Genomic DNA, 16,128 nt, shown 5'->3' with positions numbered 1-16,128 from the left:
CTATAATTAAACCGCTCACGCATGACTTGCATGTAAAGGTAGAAGGATAATCAGAGATCAGATTACCATTGTTCTTGTTGTTTTTCTATAATCTTTTTGTGGCCTTTTGTTTTCCTCGTATCTCACACACCAATGGTGTGTGAGATATGAGGGCTGACCATCAGTATAAAAGTTCATTATTTAACTGTGTGACGATGCTGTGAAGTAAGCTCACTGTAGATGACAGACGCTCACTTTAATAATCATGCATTGTTTTGTCATATTTCTGCTGGTTGATATTGTCCTTTAGCCTCCTTTGTTGTGTGTTGAGCTCTCACTTTATTCTCACTGCACAGTTTACTTCCTGTGTTGTTTCCATCAGCGCCCACTCTCTTGTTTTACTTACTGGAGGACCTTCAGTAGTAAACCCCCACATTTCACCTTCAACAGTGAAAGTTACAAGAAGACTTTGTGTCTTATGTCAGTGCTCTGTCTATATATTGCAACACCTTCCTCTCAGCATGTCACATCTGATTTATCAGACATAAAATATCTTTCACTTCAAATTTGTTGGAAAAAACTAATTTAGAGGAAACAACCTTTAAAATATGTTTTGTAAAATTACAGACATTTAGCAGACACTACAGGTGAATAGAGAGAACAAAACTAATACATATCACCATGAAACTTCACCGGTTGATTTCTGACATTAAGACTTTTTTTTTTATTGTATTACAAGTTTTCGGAAATGTTATGTTTTAAAATGCAAATGAGGCATAATCTAAGGGGAACCTTTGGTGAATTTAACAGAAATCTACAGACACAAATAGACAAAGTAGTAGAATAAACACCTGAATGTGTCTCCACTAGTCAGACAGAAAACATGTTATGGAAGTATAACAGCACAAAATCTCCAAATTGACCAGAGCATGAAGAAACACAGTGTTACCAGAGAGCTTGAGTCAAAGCTATGCTCACTCTGATATCACCGTGACAGCGGAGTGGAAGAAGTTCATTTTTAAATCTCTTACTTTTCCTCATCATTCTTCTTTTATTCTTAGATTCATTTTTTTTAATTTAAAACATATATATATCTTTTATTTATACCTTACTTCATTTACATTTCGTTTGAGAGCATTTTATTTGAGGGCGGATCGCTCCTCTGAGACTGTGGTGTGTTTGACGTGGCGACCAGCTGCTGAGTCCAGTCAGTTCAGTCGAGTCTTCAATCAGTCAGCCGTAACTCCTCACGGAGCAGTCGTCACAGCGCTCTGACTGTTCCTCTGATATGACTGTTGGCTCGGACAATAGAGCGTAAATTACAGAAAGAAAAGGCAGAAATTAAACAATCTCACTTTTACGTGCAAAGTGAACGCTTACTGTAGACTCTCATGTGATATTACTGTGGGTGTGTGCAGGAGTGCGAAGTAACCAGCTGCAAACAGCTGCAGTTACCTGAGCAGAACATTAAGTATTAATTAAAGAATAAGGCTGGTGATATTCTATATTAGTCTTATTGTTAACAAATCCATGAAAAGAACAAAATGTATCCTACTAACATGTGTGTGTATATATATATAGTCTATTTTGTTTTCTCACATTTGTGCACTTCATCACCATGAACACACACACTGTCGTTTGTTTTGGGTCAAACCCACGTACACCGTCCTGCTGCTGCAAATACAGATGTGTATTAATACGCAGCTGAAAATTGTACAAATGCACTTTTTATTCCTGCAATGTTTGCTGAAAACTACAATATCCAGCTGTTTTGGGAGACTATGACACATTTTTTTGAAATGAACATCTAAAGTAGGAACCAATGGGCCGGGTGCACCGAGAGACATTGTTGTTGTTTTGTTTGCTTTCGTGGGATTTGTTACAGAATAATGGCCTCATCTTTCTCAAGTAAATTCTGTTTACTTCCATTTCTATTTTTGTCTATAAAATATCACATTTCAGTTTTGATTTCCAAGCTTAACATTGCTTAAATCCCGAGCTTTTGCTATTACAGTTGCTGTAAAAAAAAGCTACCTTCTGAAGTAATTTGTTGCTTTTTGTTATTAAAAGCACCGTGTGTTTACTCTTCAGATGACTGAAGGCGAGAGTGTGAGTCACTCAGCTTAAAAGCAGCACGAGGAAAACAGAGAAACTGTACCAGAAATGAAATGTGCTGAATAATAAGACATAAATAGACAGTCATATTAGGCGCAGCTTTTATAATCTGTAGTTTTGCACTATAAAGAAAACGTTTGCTATTGCTGTTTGCTCTGAACATAAGTAACAGTTTTCCTGCACTTGAGCAGAATTTGTCAGCACTCATTACCGCTCTTACTGTAACAAAGCACGACACAGTTTCTTCTGGTCTTGGGCTCTTTTATGTACACCACACAGGCTGCTTGTCAAGTCATTTAAAGGCTCAGATGCTACAGCACTTTCACTCTCAGTGGTTACAACCACCACAGCACATTATCAACGCAAAGGAGTACTATTTTCACTCGCCTGGTCTCGTTTTAACGTGCACGCGTTCCGATAACGAGCTCCTACCGAGCCGGGTTTGACTCAGACGGTTTCCAGTTTAGGTCGTTTCCCGAGACGCCGACATGGAGACCGTGAGATAGTTGCTTTAGCTGTCATTAGACGGCCGCTTTAAAAGGGGCATTCCAAAGAAAACAGCCCCATTACTGCTGCTAATTCTCCCCTTTTAGGTTTCCCAACAACAAAACAGGGCTGCAAAAAAACAAAAACACGAGTCACAGAAACCAGCGTCGCGTTTCCGTCACATTCAAGTGCGACGGATTAACGGTGAAAATGTTCAGGATTTCTGCTTTGATGTTGGCCAATGGTCATTTCAGGGAAGTTCACCATCTCTGTATCAGCAGATGTATTAACACTCATTATTATTTATTATAAATGCTTTAATGGGGCGAATCTGTTGAGTTGATCTGAGATTTAATCCAAAGCCATTCATTTTGACTTTCCTCCTGTACAATGTTAACAGAGACGGATACATCTATACTAGCCTCAGGGCCCACTCAGCCTCGTGATCGCCCTCTGGCAACACCACTAAACGGCCTTTATTGGTGCGCTGAAGTATATTGAAACTTCACTGCTATGAATATGTAATATTTTCTCTTTTCTGTATTTCATGATCCATTTCAAAGCTCGCTGTGAAAGTAGCACATTGCTACAAGCTACTAAATGTCCTACCGAGAGCCGATACGGTGTCCTGAACATGGGACTCAACCCTGAAAATGTAACTATTAAATGAGTGTAGTTTGTGGCCTTTTTTGACTGTTGACACTGAGCTGCACAAAAGATGATTCAGGATCAAAAATGCCTGACCAAAAGAGAAGAGCTGTGCACTCATGTGTAGTGTGGTGAGTGTGGAGTGTGTGTGTTTGGTCCCGCGGTGCTGTTGTCAGTGTGAACACAGCCTGAGGGTGAACCCTGTGTTTTGCGATGAGAGGGATGTACCCTGATGGAGACCTCTATATGTTGGACCTTGTTCATGTGTCAGTCTCAATGATATAACCACATGATGAAGCATAGTTTCTTTGTACTTCTGTGTGAATTAAATACTTGACGAATGAAAAGTAGAGAATATTTTCTCACTTAGTTCAGAACTAAAGTGCCAAATGATCAGATTTTTGGAGACATATGAGTCCATTGAAAGACGATCATTTATATTATTGAATTATTGACCAGCCCTCGTTTGAATACAAGTCGGCGCGTTAGGTCTCGTGTAATATCTGGTCGGCAAACTGTTACTGTTTTCGTTGGAGACAAATTAGATTCATGCACTAGCAATGACATTTAAAAAATGTGATTTCTTTTGCATCAATTATCCTGCTACGTCAAAAAATGATCTAAAGCTTCAACTTGTGTTTTTTTGGATGGCTGAAGACTTAATTTGTTCTCACAAGCCACGTTATTAAAATAGAAAATACATGCAATAAAGGGTAGATAGATGTGTGTGACGGATGAACAGAAAGAGAAGAAGACAAGAATGAATGAAGGAGAGATCATAAACGTAGTTGGGGGGAGAGCAGGAGAAGTCTGGTGAAGAGGGAGAAGTACGAGAGGAGAGGTGAGGAGGAAGACAGAGAGTAGGAGGAGTAACAAAGGATGAGGGAGGAAAGGCGTGGCGGGACAAGACTGGGGGGGGGGGGGGGGGAGGAAGGACCGGAGTGGTGAGACGGGTTGACTGACTCAAGTCACATTCCTGTCGTCCAGATTTATGGTGGCTCGGGGTCCTGAAACAGGCCCGGAGCCGCAGCCAAATTACAGTCATCAAGAGCATTCCTCTGCTGCAAACACAGGTTAGCAGCCAGGCTGTGCTAAGTGCTAGGTGCTGCCTGTTGACAAATGACTTCCTTTGAAGGGCACAAAGAGAGAGAGACACATTTAATATGTGAGGGGGGCCCCAGAGCCACGCTGTCTGCGCTTCTTTTCTTGGAAAACATCTCGGCTAAAAGTAGAAATGAAGAAACATGAGCTGGTTTGTTTGTGAGCATGTTTGTCTGTCGGTCTACCAGTATATCTGTGTGTGTGTGTGTGTGTGTGTGTGTGTGTGTGTGTGTGTGTGTGTATTAAATAATATGTGGGAACTTAAAGTGGCAATCGTTAAGATTTCTGTCCTGGTTGATTTAGAGTTTCTATTTGAGCACGACTCCATTGTTTTCACTCAGTCTTTTTAGGCTGCATTCATAAATAGTCACTCCGAGCGCCGGAGCACACTGTTACTAAAACTAGACTCCTTCGTTCCCTGTGTGCCGGACTATTTAATTGAATTTAATTGAATTCACGAACGCACCCATGTTTGATACGTGAGCTTCAAGTTTTCATAATTATGTGCCTAGTTTCATTGTTTTGTATGTATGCAATGGAGAAAAACTGTAATGCAGCATTTATTTCCCTGAGACACCCAGTCCGTAATATATTATATATAGTATATAAATATTGCAGTACTTTCATGAGTTGGTCATAAGCCCGATCACAGTTGTGTCACCTCCTTCGGCCTGAACAGACATTTGTTTAAAGCCACTACGAATAACTTTCATTTTGTGATAGTGACGGTGTTTCCTTTAGAAAACCTCTCATTTCACTCTCAGCCTGCTATGGGCAGTCTTGGTTCTGGTTCTCCCGTACCCCCCCGGTGGAGGGTCCCACGCACACACACACACACACACACACACACACACAGTATATGTCACACTAACACATGCACACTCTCACAGATACAGTGTGACAGGATGGGAACAGAAGTGTGTGACCTGCGTTAAGGGTTTCTTTGTGTTTTAATACCAGGTTCCCAGACTACTAATAGCGCTAATAGCCCATCAGACCCGGGGCCGCTGACCTAATGAGTGTGTGTGTGTGTGTGTGTGTGTGTGCGTGTGTTTAACAGACAAAAAGACAGAGACATGCCAGCATTTATTTAGTGTGTCTGTACTTATGACGTCTTTAGTGACTAAATGCAAGAGACAAACGGTGTTAATGTGTGTGTGTGTGTGTGTGTGTGTGTGTGTGTGTGTGTGTGTGTGTCCTCCAGGAGTTCACAGGCACCAGTCCCAGGACCTCTCAGGGTACTACTCCCTCCCTCCAGGCGGCGTCGGCCAGATCCCTCCCTCCATGGGCTGGTGAGTCTCTCACACACACACACACACACACATCTGTACATGCTCAGTCCTTTTGTGTACTTGTGATGACCTTGTTTGTTGTATAACTCACAATCTCATCTAACATTAAAGGAAAACATCAGGTCTGTCCCACATGATGAGAGCTGAAACTCTTAGTAGTCGATTAGTCGATAGGAAGAAAATTAATCGGCAACTAATTTTATAATAAGTCTTTTTTTTTTATCAAAACAGCCCTAAATCCACCGGCTCCAGCCTCTAAATGTTTAGATTCTCCTGGTTTTCTTCGTCTTCTGTGATGGTAAACTGAATCTCTTTGCATTTTGGACCGCTGGTCAGAAAAACAAAGAAATCAAATGTGTCAACTTGCACTTTGGGAAATTGTGATGAGATTTTTAGTTCATTTTTTTTAATATTTTAGTAACAAAACATTTAATCGATTGAATGAAAAAAACAAAACAGCAGTTCAATCAATAATGAAGATGATCGTTTGTTCCAGACCTACAAACGTTCTGCACCATTAACCCAAAACCCTCAAACAAAAAGCCTTCTGCTAATCTTCACAACTCACCTTTACCTTCCTAAACACCATCATCATCATCATCATCATCATTACGTATGCACACACACACACACACACACACACACACTCTGACCCGGGTCAGTGTTACATACATCACTGCCTCACCTGGTGTCAGCGTGGCTAACCCAAGGCCCCGGTGGCATAGAAACCACCTCCTTTGATCCTCCGTGTTTAGAACGACCGACCTGTGGACTAAACGGAATGTGCACGACTGCAACATTTGAGAAAGAAATAGTGCCGAGTCACAAACTCTAAGGAAAAGTTATGCAATATCACATCTGAATATGCTACTTTCAGTGTTCCCTTGAGATGTGGTGCATTGTGGGAAATGCTGGCAGGTCCAGGTAGATGAATAAACCAGCAAAGACACAGAGAAAGGTGAAGCTTCTGTCCACCACCTTGTGTTCTGAGCTCCTCGTGAGGGTGAAGCGGTGTAGAAACAGCTCCGTCTATATTTAGTCCTTTCGTTCACTTTCCATCTCTTCTGAGTCGATTGTGAGCAACGCCATGCTGTGTGATTGTGACTCTTCTAATGTCAGACGTCCATTGATTTATGGAACAACACAAATCCATTTATTGCAGCCTACGGTATCTGTGCCTGGACTAAATCCCCCGCGGGAGCAGTTTAAGGCTTATGTCAAATGTCATGGAGATTTGGAACGGAAGCTTAAAACTTAGTTTGTGCAGTCTTTGTACACACACGTGTGTTTACGTTGCTGTAGGACGAGCTGTCCGTCTCCAGATATTTCTCACGTCTGTGATTTACAGGCGTTTTATCTTTTTTTCAGACTCTTCACTGTGGATTTTCAGAAATATTATTAAAGGCTAATCTCCTTTAAACCAGATGATCTGCTTGTTTTGGCCCCTCGTAGTGTGTTTCTTTGTTGGCGGAGGAGCGGAGAGCATAAAGAGCGAGTTTTTAAATGTCAAATCGTTGTTTTTCTGTTGTTTTCACTATTAGCCTGGCCCCCCCCCCCCCCTCCCCCCCCATCCCCCCCCCCCCCCCCCCCCCCCCGGACTGCTGGCTGGTCGGGGGGGTCAGGAATTACTTGAGATGAGTTTTGTTTTCATTCTCTGCAGCTGTGGTGGGAGCACGAGTCTCACCAACATGTTGCGTTATTAACTACAGTATGAAACGAGAGTTATAAAGCCTCTTTAACTTCTAGCAAGCAAAGCAGAGTGCAGCCTCTTCCTTAAAGGGGCAGTGCACCCCACACATCTAAAATACATATGGTGCTATTTATCAATATGGATTGTTTTGGTGTGAGTTGCCTAGTTATGGAGACATCGGTCCTAGAGATGTCGGCTAATATAATGTGGCAAGGAAAAACGAGTCCGATTATATCGATGAGAGGGCAGATAGATATTGATCCATTTTTAAGGAAGGATGGCCCGTAAAATTCTGACCTGAAGGGACGTCGATGAGGAGAAAAGCTCACAGAGACGGTGGAGACTGGACATAGCTTATATATAACGGTGCACACTTTTAGACAATCTCCCCTGGAAGACAGTCATTGTGTTGTTCTCTTAGTTTCATAAGAAAAGTGACAGAAAGAGTTGTGTAACAGAAGAAAAAGAGAGCTAGAGAGAGAACTTGTTGCTTTTGTTCTTTCTGTCCTCGAACAAAACACAGAGTATCAGACCGAGGTCTTTCTGAGACCTTTAGTGTCGGATCAAACAGTTACTAGAAGCATAACAAGACATTCCCCTTCTCCTTTATTCTCTGACATTTCTAAACTCATAACCTTTGACTGAATCCATTAGTCTGTAATTACTTTGTTGTCACTTTTAGTGTAACGGAGAAAATGCACGAGGCGCCGCAGCGAGCAGCACAATGGAGCCTCGTTTTTCATTTCATTCCCAGCATACCTCTGTCCAGCCATGCCTGTCACACGGGAGGCATGTTTGTGTTCGAGCGTCACTGTCACTCAGAGACTGTTGTGAAATATGAACCAAACTGAATTTTTTTATGGATTCTGAGATGTGGTCGCGTGCAGCTTCCTGGTGGAATCAAAAGCAGACCGGTTAACTGCTTTTATCTGAGCATCACTTGACCCGTGCTGTAGATGGTTAAAACCAGATTAAAGCATGAACGGTCCAGAGCTCAGAGGTCTCTGAGTCTCTCCCCAGATGAAGGCCTCTGATGCCGGGCGTTAACTGTATGTGTAGCGCCATGTCCTGGAGCTAAAGGAGATGCAGTGGAGGAGAAGAAGAAAAAGAAAAAAAGAGGATGAGACGAGGAAGTGTGTGTGGTGATGCTGATGATTGCAACGGTGATTTAAATTCTAGATGTGGATTGGGGTGCGTGCGTGTGCATACGTTGATGAGTGGGATGAGTCGGGGGGGGGGGGGGGGGGTCGTCCTGGCTCTGGGGAGGTAGAAGTGTGGTTTTCTACATATCAAAGGCTCTTGCTTACATCCCATCCCCACCCTCGACCTCCCGCGGTGTGTGTGAGAGTGTGTGTTTCTGTTCCCGGTAAGCCAAGTATTGACACACAGCTGTCAACAGTGCTGATCCAGACGCTCCGGGGGGGGGGGGGGGGCTCCTACAATAGATGCCTCTATAGATGCAAATAGGAATTAAACTACCAGATTTCAAGAACAATGAAGAATGAGATTGAAGTCTTTTTTTTTGCATCTTACAAAACATAAAGTAAAAGATACGTACACTCCTATAGTAAAACGCACCAGCATCTTTTATGCATTTAAAAAAGTGCACAGGAGAGTTGGGAAGCTGAAGGACTGACCAAACCCACAGCAAGACGAACAAATTCTATGAATTATAAATGATAAGAGACAGAGACAACAAAATAGGAAAGATTCCTCATTCCAGCTGCCTAAGAATCAACCATGGAGCATAAGATGTTTTCAAAATGCAAATCAAAATGTTGAATTGTTTGAAAGTTCAGATTCCCCAAACAGTGCCTCTTTGTCACAGACTACATATAAATCAAAAGGGGCCACACATTCTCACAGGGGCCACCAAACTCTTACCTGTGAAGCCCAAAGTCACCAACTGTTGCCGTCTCTTCCCCTCCGCTGTGCTTGTGGCAGGCAGAGCCAGCCGGTCTACCCGGGCCTGTCCCCCTGTGGATTCAGGCAGCCCTACTCGTCCAACCTCTCCAGCGCCACCTCCTACTCCAGGTATCGTAGCCCTCCGCTGGCCGGGACCGAGCCAGCAAAAACAACAAGCTACGCTCTTGCATCATCGACTCCTGTTTATAGCACATTCAGGTTTTTGGTTTTTTTTCCATACTCCGTGTGCAGCTTCTGTGTCGGCTTTCATTGGGCGGCTGCTGTAAAAGTCCTATTAGAGCCGTGGTGTGCTGTAAACAGGACGACTTCAGCGTTTCGCCAAAATAAGCCGAGTCAAGTCAAACAACTGAGCCGAGCCAAGCTAGCCGCTGCTGCAGACACACACACACACACACACACACACACACACACTTGAGTACTTCAGGGGGAGCATGACGTCTTGTGAGCCCCGCTGTGAGCTTGAGAGAGCTACAACGTCTTCCTCTCGTGCTTTTTTTGTGCATTTGCTTTAGCCGCGGCTCTTAATTTGATCCTGAGAGTAAGTCGGTGCTTTCTCGCCTGCAGCGCTTTGCTGGTCTCGTGCACAAGGCCTCGGTCACACAGCAACCGGAGGTCAACCTGCCTCTCATGTAGTTTGCTTTAGGCCTGTGTCGGGTCACATAGGTGGACATTTCCACAGCGATTGTCTGTTTGTTTTATAAATCCCAACAACCTAAAAGCCAGGTAATTGATCACATGATCTTGGATATCACACCTTTAACCTGTTGCTAAGAGGGGAAATGTTTCCTCTCTATTCACTACTTCCAGCAATAAGTATTACTAACTTGAAAATCTCAATTTACACATTAATAGTTGTGTTTTCCTGTTGCTAGTACCTCAATGTTTCAAGTGCAGTGAAGCCACCTATGAGCTATTACACTATGCAGGTTAAAACCAAACAAAAGGAATATATTTTGACCCGGACGCTCACTCGATCAGCTGCCCGATGCTGCTTCTTTGACAGACAAGGTGCTGAAACAAACTTCCTGAAATGACTAACCTGCTTTTAGGCTGAAACAAATAGACTTGAATGATATCTGACTGAGTTCAGGCGTTAAACATGTGAAGGATTATCTCCCTCGTCTCCCGACCTCTGGCTCTGTAATGCTAGGACGCCCTCTGGTGGTGACAGCCGCTCACACCTTTGCTGAATAGATTAAAAAGAAGTAAATCACACATTTGAAGCACTGTGCTCAACATGAACACCATCCTCCAGTTGTTAAGTCATCCATTGAGACGCTTTTCATGCTTTCAGGCTCATTGCTCACCAAAAAGTGACGCTCTTGCTTTAAAGCTCATCGTCCGCTCTGCCCCCAGACTCTAAAGAATTTCTCTGAACCCTCGTTTGTTTGTCTTTCTCTCGTCCTTCCGTCCGTCTCCCCCCCCCTCCACCTCTTTCTTCCACCTCCACCAGGTTCCCTCACTCTCTGATGCTGGGCCCGTCAGGCATGCATCCCACAGGGATCCCCCACCCAGCCATAGTGCCCCCTACAGGCAAACAGGAGCACGACCACTATGACAGGGGCATGTACATGTAAGTATTGCCTGCACTTCATTTGGTTTTGGGGTGATTTTTCTCCCCCCCCTCTCTGTCACACTCCTCATCATATCCTCCTTTTCTAGCGTTTAGTTTCTTGTTATACTAAATCATGCTCTGTTTGTATCACACCACTTCATTGTTCTTGTGGGGTTTGACTTTAATTTGGTACTTTTTTGAGGCAGTATTAAATATATTTTTTACCTCACTGACTCAGGGGGGGGAATAAACAACTTCAGTTATTAGATATAGTAGGACAGTTATAGGGATTAATATCTTAAAATTAAAACATGAGGAACTCATCATTTCAGCTGTGGTGGACATGCATTTCCTCTTGAAGGAATCTTTTCACGTGTTGTGAAATATAAGGATTCGCTTTCTTGGCGTGAGTTAGAAAAGAACGATAAAACTCTGTTCATTAGATACTGTATGAAGCTACAAGCCAGGAGATGGTTAGCTTAGCTTAGCACAAAGACTGGAAACGGGGGGAAAGTACTAGCCTTGCTCTGTCAAATGATAACAAAATCCACTTACCAGCATCTCTGAAGCTTACAGTTAACTCCTCATATCTCGTCTCCTCGCTGCAGATTCATATTTAACGTGCAGACATGACAGAGCTATCAATCTTCTAAACTAACCCTCTAAAGGAAAGGGAATGTGTATTCCCCGAAATATAAACTTTTACTTCATATTTGTTTTCTGTATGTATGTTATGTTTCATGTAATCTATTGTATTTTAGTAACACCAAATCTAATACCTTGTATGCACAAACCAAAAGAGAAAAACAAAAAAACTGTCTCTGATTCTCTCTCCATCTTTGCTCAAATTCCTCACCTCCTTCCTCCTGCCACACTCCTCCTCTTCCTTCTCTTCCTCCTCTCCCCCTCAGGAAGCCGCATGTGGAAGCCAAGCGGGAGAAGGAGCCCAAGAAGCCGGTCATCAAGAAGCCCCTGAACGCCTTCATGCTCTACATGAAGGAGATGAGGGCGAAGGTCATCGCAGAGTGCACATTAAAGGAGAGCGCCGCCATCAACCAGATCCTGGGACGAAGGGTGAGGTATTCACACACACACACAAGTGAACGCAGACTAATCCTGTTTCCAGGTCAGTTTGTAATTTCACACATGAGGAACATGAGAGGGCTGAGGTAACGTGAAGTCTGTTCCCCTCACAGACTGGTGCTACTGAGATCATGACACCTCAGACTGGTGCTACTGAGATCATGACACCTCAGACTGGTGCTACTGAGATCATGACACCTCAGACTGGTGCTACTGAGATCATAACACCTCAGACTGGTGCTACTGAGATCATAACACCTCAGACTGGTGCTACTGAGATCATAACAGCTCAGACTGGTGCTACTGAGATCATAACAGCTGTGTGTGTGTGTGTGTGTGTGTGTGTGTGTGTGTGCGTGTGTGTCTCCAGTGGCATGCACTGACCCGGGAGGAACAGGCCAAGTACTACGAGTTGGCCAGGAAAGAGAGACAACTCCACATGCAGCTCTACCCAACCTGGTCTGCCAGAGACAACTACGTAAGCACTCCTCTTCTTAACCTTCATCTTTTCTCCTCTTCCTCCATACTCCATACAACCATTTCCTAAACTTAATTTTTAAAAGCTGATCTGAAAAAGAAAAAAACCATAAAAGCAGGGGGATGTAAAGGTTTTAACTGGAGGAGGCACTCTCACTTTGTTATGGAACAGGCATGACTTCTACACCTGCTGTAGTGGGAACCATCTCTAGAGGGAGGAGGTCATGTGGCTGAAACTTGAAATGTTTTAATGATCTAATATGTTGTTACATTCCTTTACAAGTATTACTGGAAATGTGTTGTTTTTTATTTATTATATCAATTTAAATATATTATAAACATGATGAGTTATACTTTAACATTGTGTTATACCAGAAAGTAATTTGTTTTGAATAAATTAAATTGTTCAACTATAGTGTCTATGGTGTTTTCACCTGGATTCTTCTATTATTGATTTTTTAAAATTTCATCAAAATAAGAGTAAGAAAGCAATGAGAGGGTTTTATCGTACATAAGATCGTAAAATAAAAGCAGCACAAAACATTTGATGCAAGCCACTTGACTTCTTTCTCACTGGTTTGATTCCCTGTAATTAAAACCAACATGGAAACAATACAAACAGAACAGGATCAATGCAATAAACCAGAACCTGTTGAACTGGGTTTGATCATATTTAATGTTCTCACAGATATTAATCAACTTAACTCCCTTTACTGGCTACTGTCTCAACAACCTGCATGATTATTGGCTCCCAGGCCTGTCAGTCAAAAGTCATAAAACATAACGGACATAGCATGAAATGATTTAGTAGGTCTCCCAGAATACTAGAGGAAGTCAAACCTGTTGTGTAGTCTAATGTTTTGGGGATGTGCTGTATCTGGGCTGCTGTGTGCCTCTGATCTGTCAGTTTGCTGTTGAACTCTTGCAGGAGGCGGGCCTTAGCGGGGTCGCAGGGGAAAAGAGTAAAGCTGATTGGGTAGGGACACGTCTTACGGTGGATTTATGCCTCTGTGGTGGGAAAATATGTGAAGAGCTGCATGAAAGGGGTTGTGGGTATTCCTGTGCAAAGTTTGCATGCACCTTCTTCAAAAAAAAAATTCTAAAACAATTCTTAATGACTCACACATGTCAGCCCTCACCAGCTGCAAAAGCAGATCTGATTGGACTACATTTCACCAAGTCTTGCACATTGCCATGGTTATGACTACTAGTCGCACAGAGGTATAAATCAACCCGTTTTGCTCAACTAACAGAGCAATGGCCGCATGGCTGGCCTCGCTGCCTTAGTTTAATCTTCACTTTAACAATACAGCACCTTCATTATAGTTACTAGTAGAGCTAAACACACGTTACGGTTACACAGAGACACTGCACTTAGTAGTGATTTTTAGACTAAGTAGTCATCTGTTTTTCTAATAACTATAGGTTTATGTAAACCCTGTAATGTCTGAATATTTTCAGTGTGTCATAATCAGGTGAAGTAAAGGCTTTGGTTGTAACAGAAGCTGCTTTTCAGTGATGTTTGGATACCTGTCAGAGTGGTGACCTGTCTACGCTTCTCTCTGCTGTCCTGTCTTGTTTTCTCTCCACCTCACTGAGCTGAACTGTGTGGACGGGCGGGCATGGCACGCTTTGCTTGGGCTGTGGTTTATAACACGTGCTGCTCCACGTCACAAAAATGCACACTGATTCACTTCTGATGTCATTCTTCATTCGTTTTTTTGTCTCAAACCTGCCGTTTTTTTCTTCGAGCAGATATTTCAAAATAAATGTTCTAACTCTGTCCGTAGATGGTTATTTCTAAGCTCACCGCTCAAAAGCATCCTCGTGATGTTGTGAACATGTTATAAACCAGAGCTCTAGTAAACGGTGGTCATAGGTGTAGGAGCTATTGCTGTCTGCATGGAGCTTTGAGCATTTTCTAAGCAGCTCAGTGAGGCGTAACACATTGGATGCTGTTGCACATGAACAAATGTCATGACTAAATACGACTGTCTATGTAAACATCGTCCATCCACACTGGCTTACGGACAGGTGCAATGCTCGAGTATTCAACCCGCACAAATAGAGTGGGAGTACAACAGACAACTGTCGTTTGACTAGTGCAGAGACGGGCGGCTGGCTAGTTAGCTACTTAGCTAGTTAGCTTGTCCTTCTCCGGAGCGGTGGGCATTGAGGTGGAGGGACCGTTAGACCGAGCACTGCCACTAACCACCAGCCGGCTGTTCAACTCACGCTCTGTAACCAGTGTAGCATTAAAGCACGGTGGAATTAGCTTGCTAGTTCCACCGTGCTTTAATGCTACACTAGTTATAGAAAATAAGTCAAACAGTGTGCTTTCCCACACTGTGACGGTGTGTGGATGAAGCATTAATCGTTTAAGTCATTACTGCAAAACTGCACCTTAGTGAGTCCGCAAGTTTGTACGGAAGTTAGACCGCCACAATGGCAACAGCACACGCAGAAAATGGCCCCCGCTCTGACCATCCTGCTGCATTGATTTGAATGGGAATGTTCGTTCTACTCCTATTCTATTTCTATGACTCAACTATAGGGGCACTGGACAGGTAACTCTACTCTGTATGTCACCAAGTGGAACCTTTTCAGATGATGTTTTAGGAATCATGTGATCATTCTACAGCTGTAAGGAGGACTTATTGTTGCACCATAACATCACAACGTACTGTATGTAAATAAATCTAAAACATAAATGGTTTATCCAAAATATTCCTCTTAAGCACAGGGAGTCTGATCAGCAAATAAGTAGTGATGAATTATGCATCCAAGCATTCAGGACGTCTTGGCTGTGCTTCAAAAATATCTGTTGCATTATGAGAAACACCCTTCACTCCCCATCACCCTCATCACAAAAACAAAAAGAAAGTCACCGGACCTACTCACAAAACAGGAAGTGAAGTTCCACACATCGCCCCCGCAGCTGTGGAGGGCTTCTCCTCCGAGTCCTAAAGAAACACACACACACACACACACACACGCGTACGCCCACAAACTCACAGCTTCAGAATGGTGCACTTGCAAGAGGAGTTGTTGTAACCACATAGACGATGCTGACAGCGAGCCGAGGGGGGCAGACATCGAAGCGTAGGCGGTAAGATCTCTGAACCCACATCCTTCATCTCACCCAAACACAAGGCCTCGCTTCACCGTCACTGGATCTGCTTTAACAACTGTGATGTTTACCTCAACAGTCAACTATGAAAGCAAGATTGTTGGATGCAAATCTTTAAAATACATTTTTTTTTAAAGATTTAAGAGTTGTTCCATCGATTACTGTTTGGCAACGCGTCAGTTTTTGCATGAATTAAATTCACAATGACATTAGCGATGGAGCGTATTTTCTTGTTTGGATTTCTTCATCTTTCTTGCTTTTTTTCTTGCTTTCGTAGAGCATTAGATATGGTTGCCTGACCTGGTTGCTGGTTGCTGCTTTTAACTTTGCACTCTATTTGAAATGGATTTACATGTCACATAAGGGATATTTGATGTGGTGCAGATTTCTGTTGATAAAAGAATAGAGTTTTGGGACTTTATTCCATCACAAACACTCACTGTCAGTATCGCTCTCAAAGAGGGGTCGCTACCGAGGGCGGTGAACGAACATCTTCAGCTAACTGGAAAAGCAAAGATGAATCCAGAAATTCTTTTCGGAGAGATTTTCAGACAAAATCATACACACTGAACAATATTATAAACAACAACACTTTTGTTTTTGCTCCTATTATTAGAAGAAGATCTAAGACTTTTTCTATGCACAC

General features: G+C 42.9%; 1 protein-coding gene across 11 annotated transcripts in view; it reads left to right on the top strand.

The window, feature by feature from the left end:
* tcf7 (transcription factor 7) overlaps positions 1–16,128 on the top strand; it is a 68,119-nt gene that overhangs the window by 43,447 nt on the left and 8,544 nt on the right. For 6 of the 11 annotated variants that reach the window (XM_031874038.1, XM_031874044.1, XM_031874048.1 and 3 more), the window contains 6 exons: positions 5,534–5,621; positions 9,256–9,435; positions 10,691–10,810; positions 11,704–11,866; positions 12,246–12,353; positions 13,281–13,328. In XM_031874038.1, coding sequence (XP_031729898.1) covers positions 5,534–5,621; positions 9,256–9,435; positions 10,691–10,810; positions 11,704–11,866; positions 12,246–12,353; positions 13,281–13,328 — 707 coding nt within the window. The remainder of the gene's footprint in view (positions 1–5,533; positions 5,622–9,255; positions 9,436–10,690; positions 10,811–11,703; positions 11,867–12,245; positions 12,354–13,280; positions 13,329–16,128) is intronic. The other 5 variants (XM_031874040.1, XM_031874042.1, XM_031874041.1 and 2 more) reach the window with 5 other exon arrangements.

Source organism: Anarrhichthys ocellatus, unplaced genomic scaffold (assembly GCF_004355925.1).
Source record: "Anarrhichthys ocellatus isolate YVR2014 unplaced genomic scaffold, GSC_Weel_1.0 scaffold78, whole genome shotgun sequence".
Classification (NCBI taxonomy): domain Eukaryota; kingdom Metazoa; phylum Chordata; class Actinopteri; order Perciformes; family Anarhichadidae; genus Anarrhichthys; species Anarrhichthys ocellatus.
Note: the sequence above shows the minus strand (reverse complement) of the source record. Positions and strands in the feature narration are given on the sequence as shown.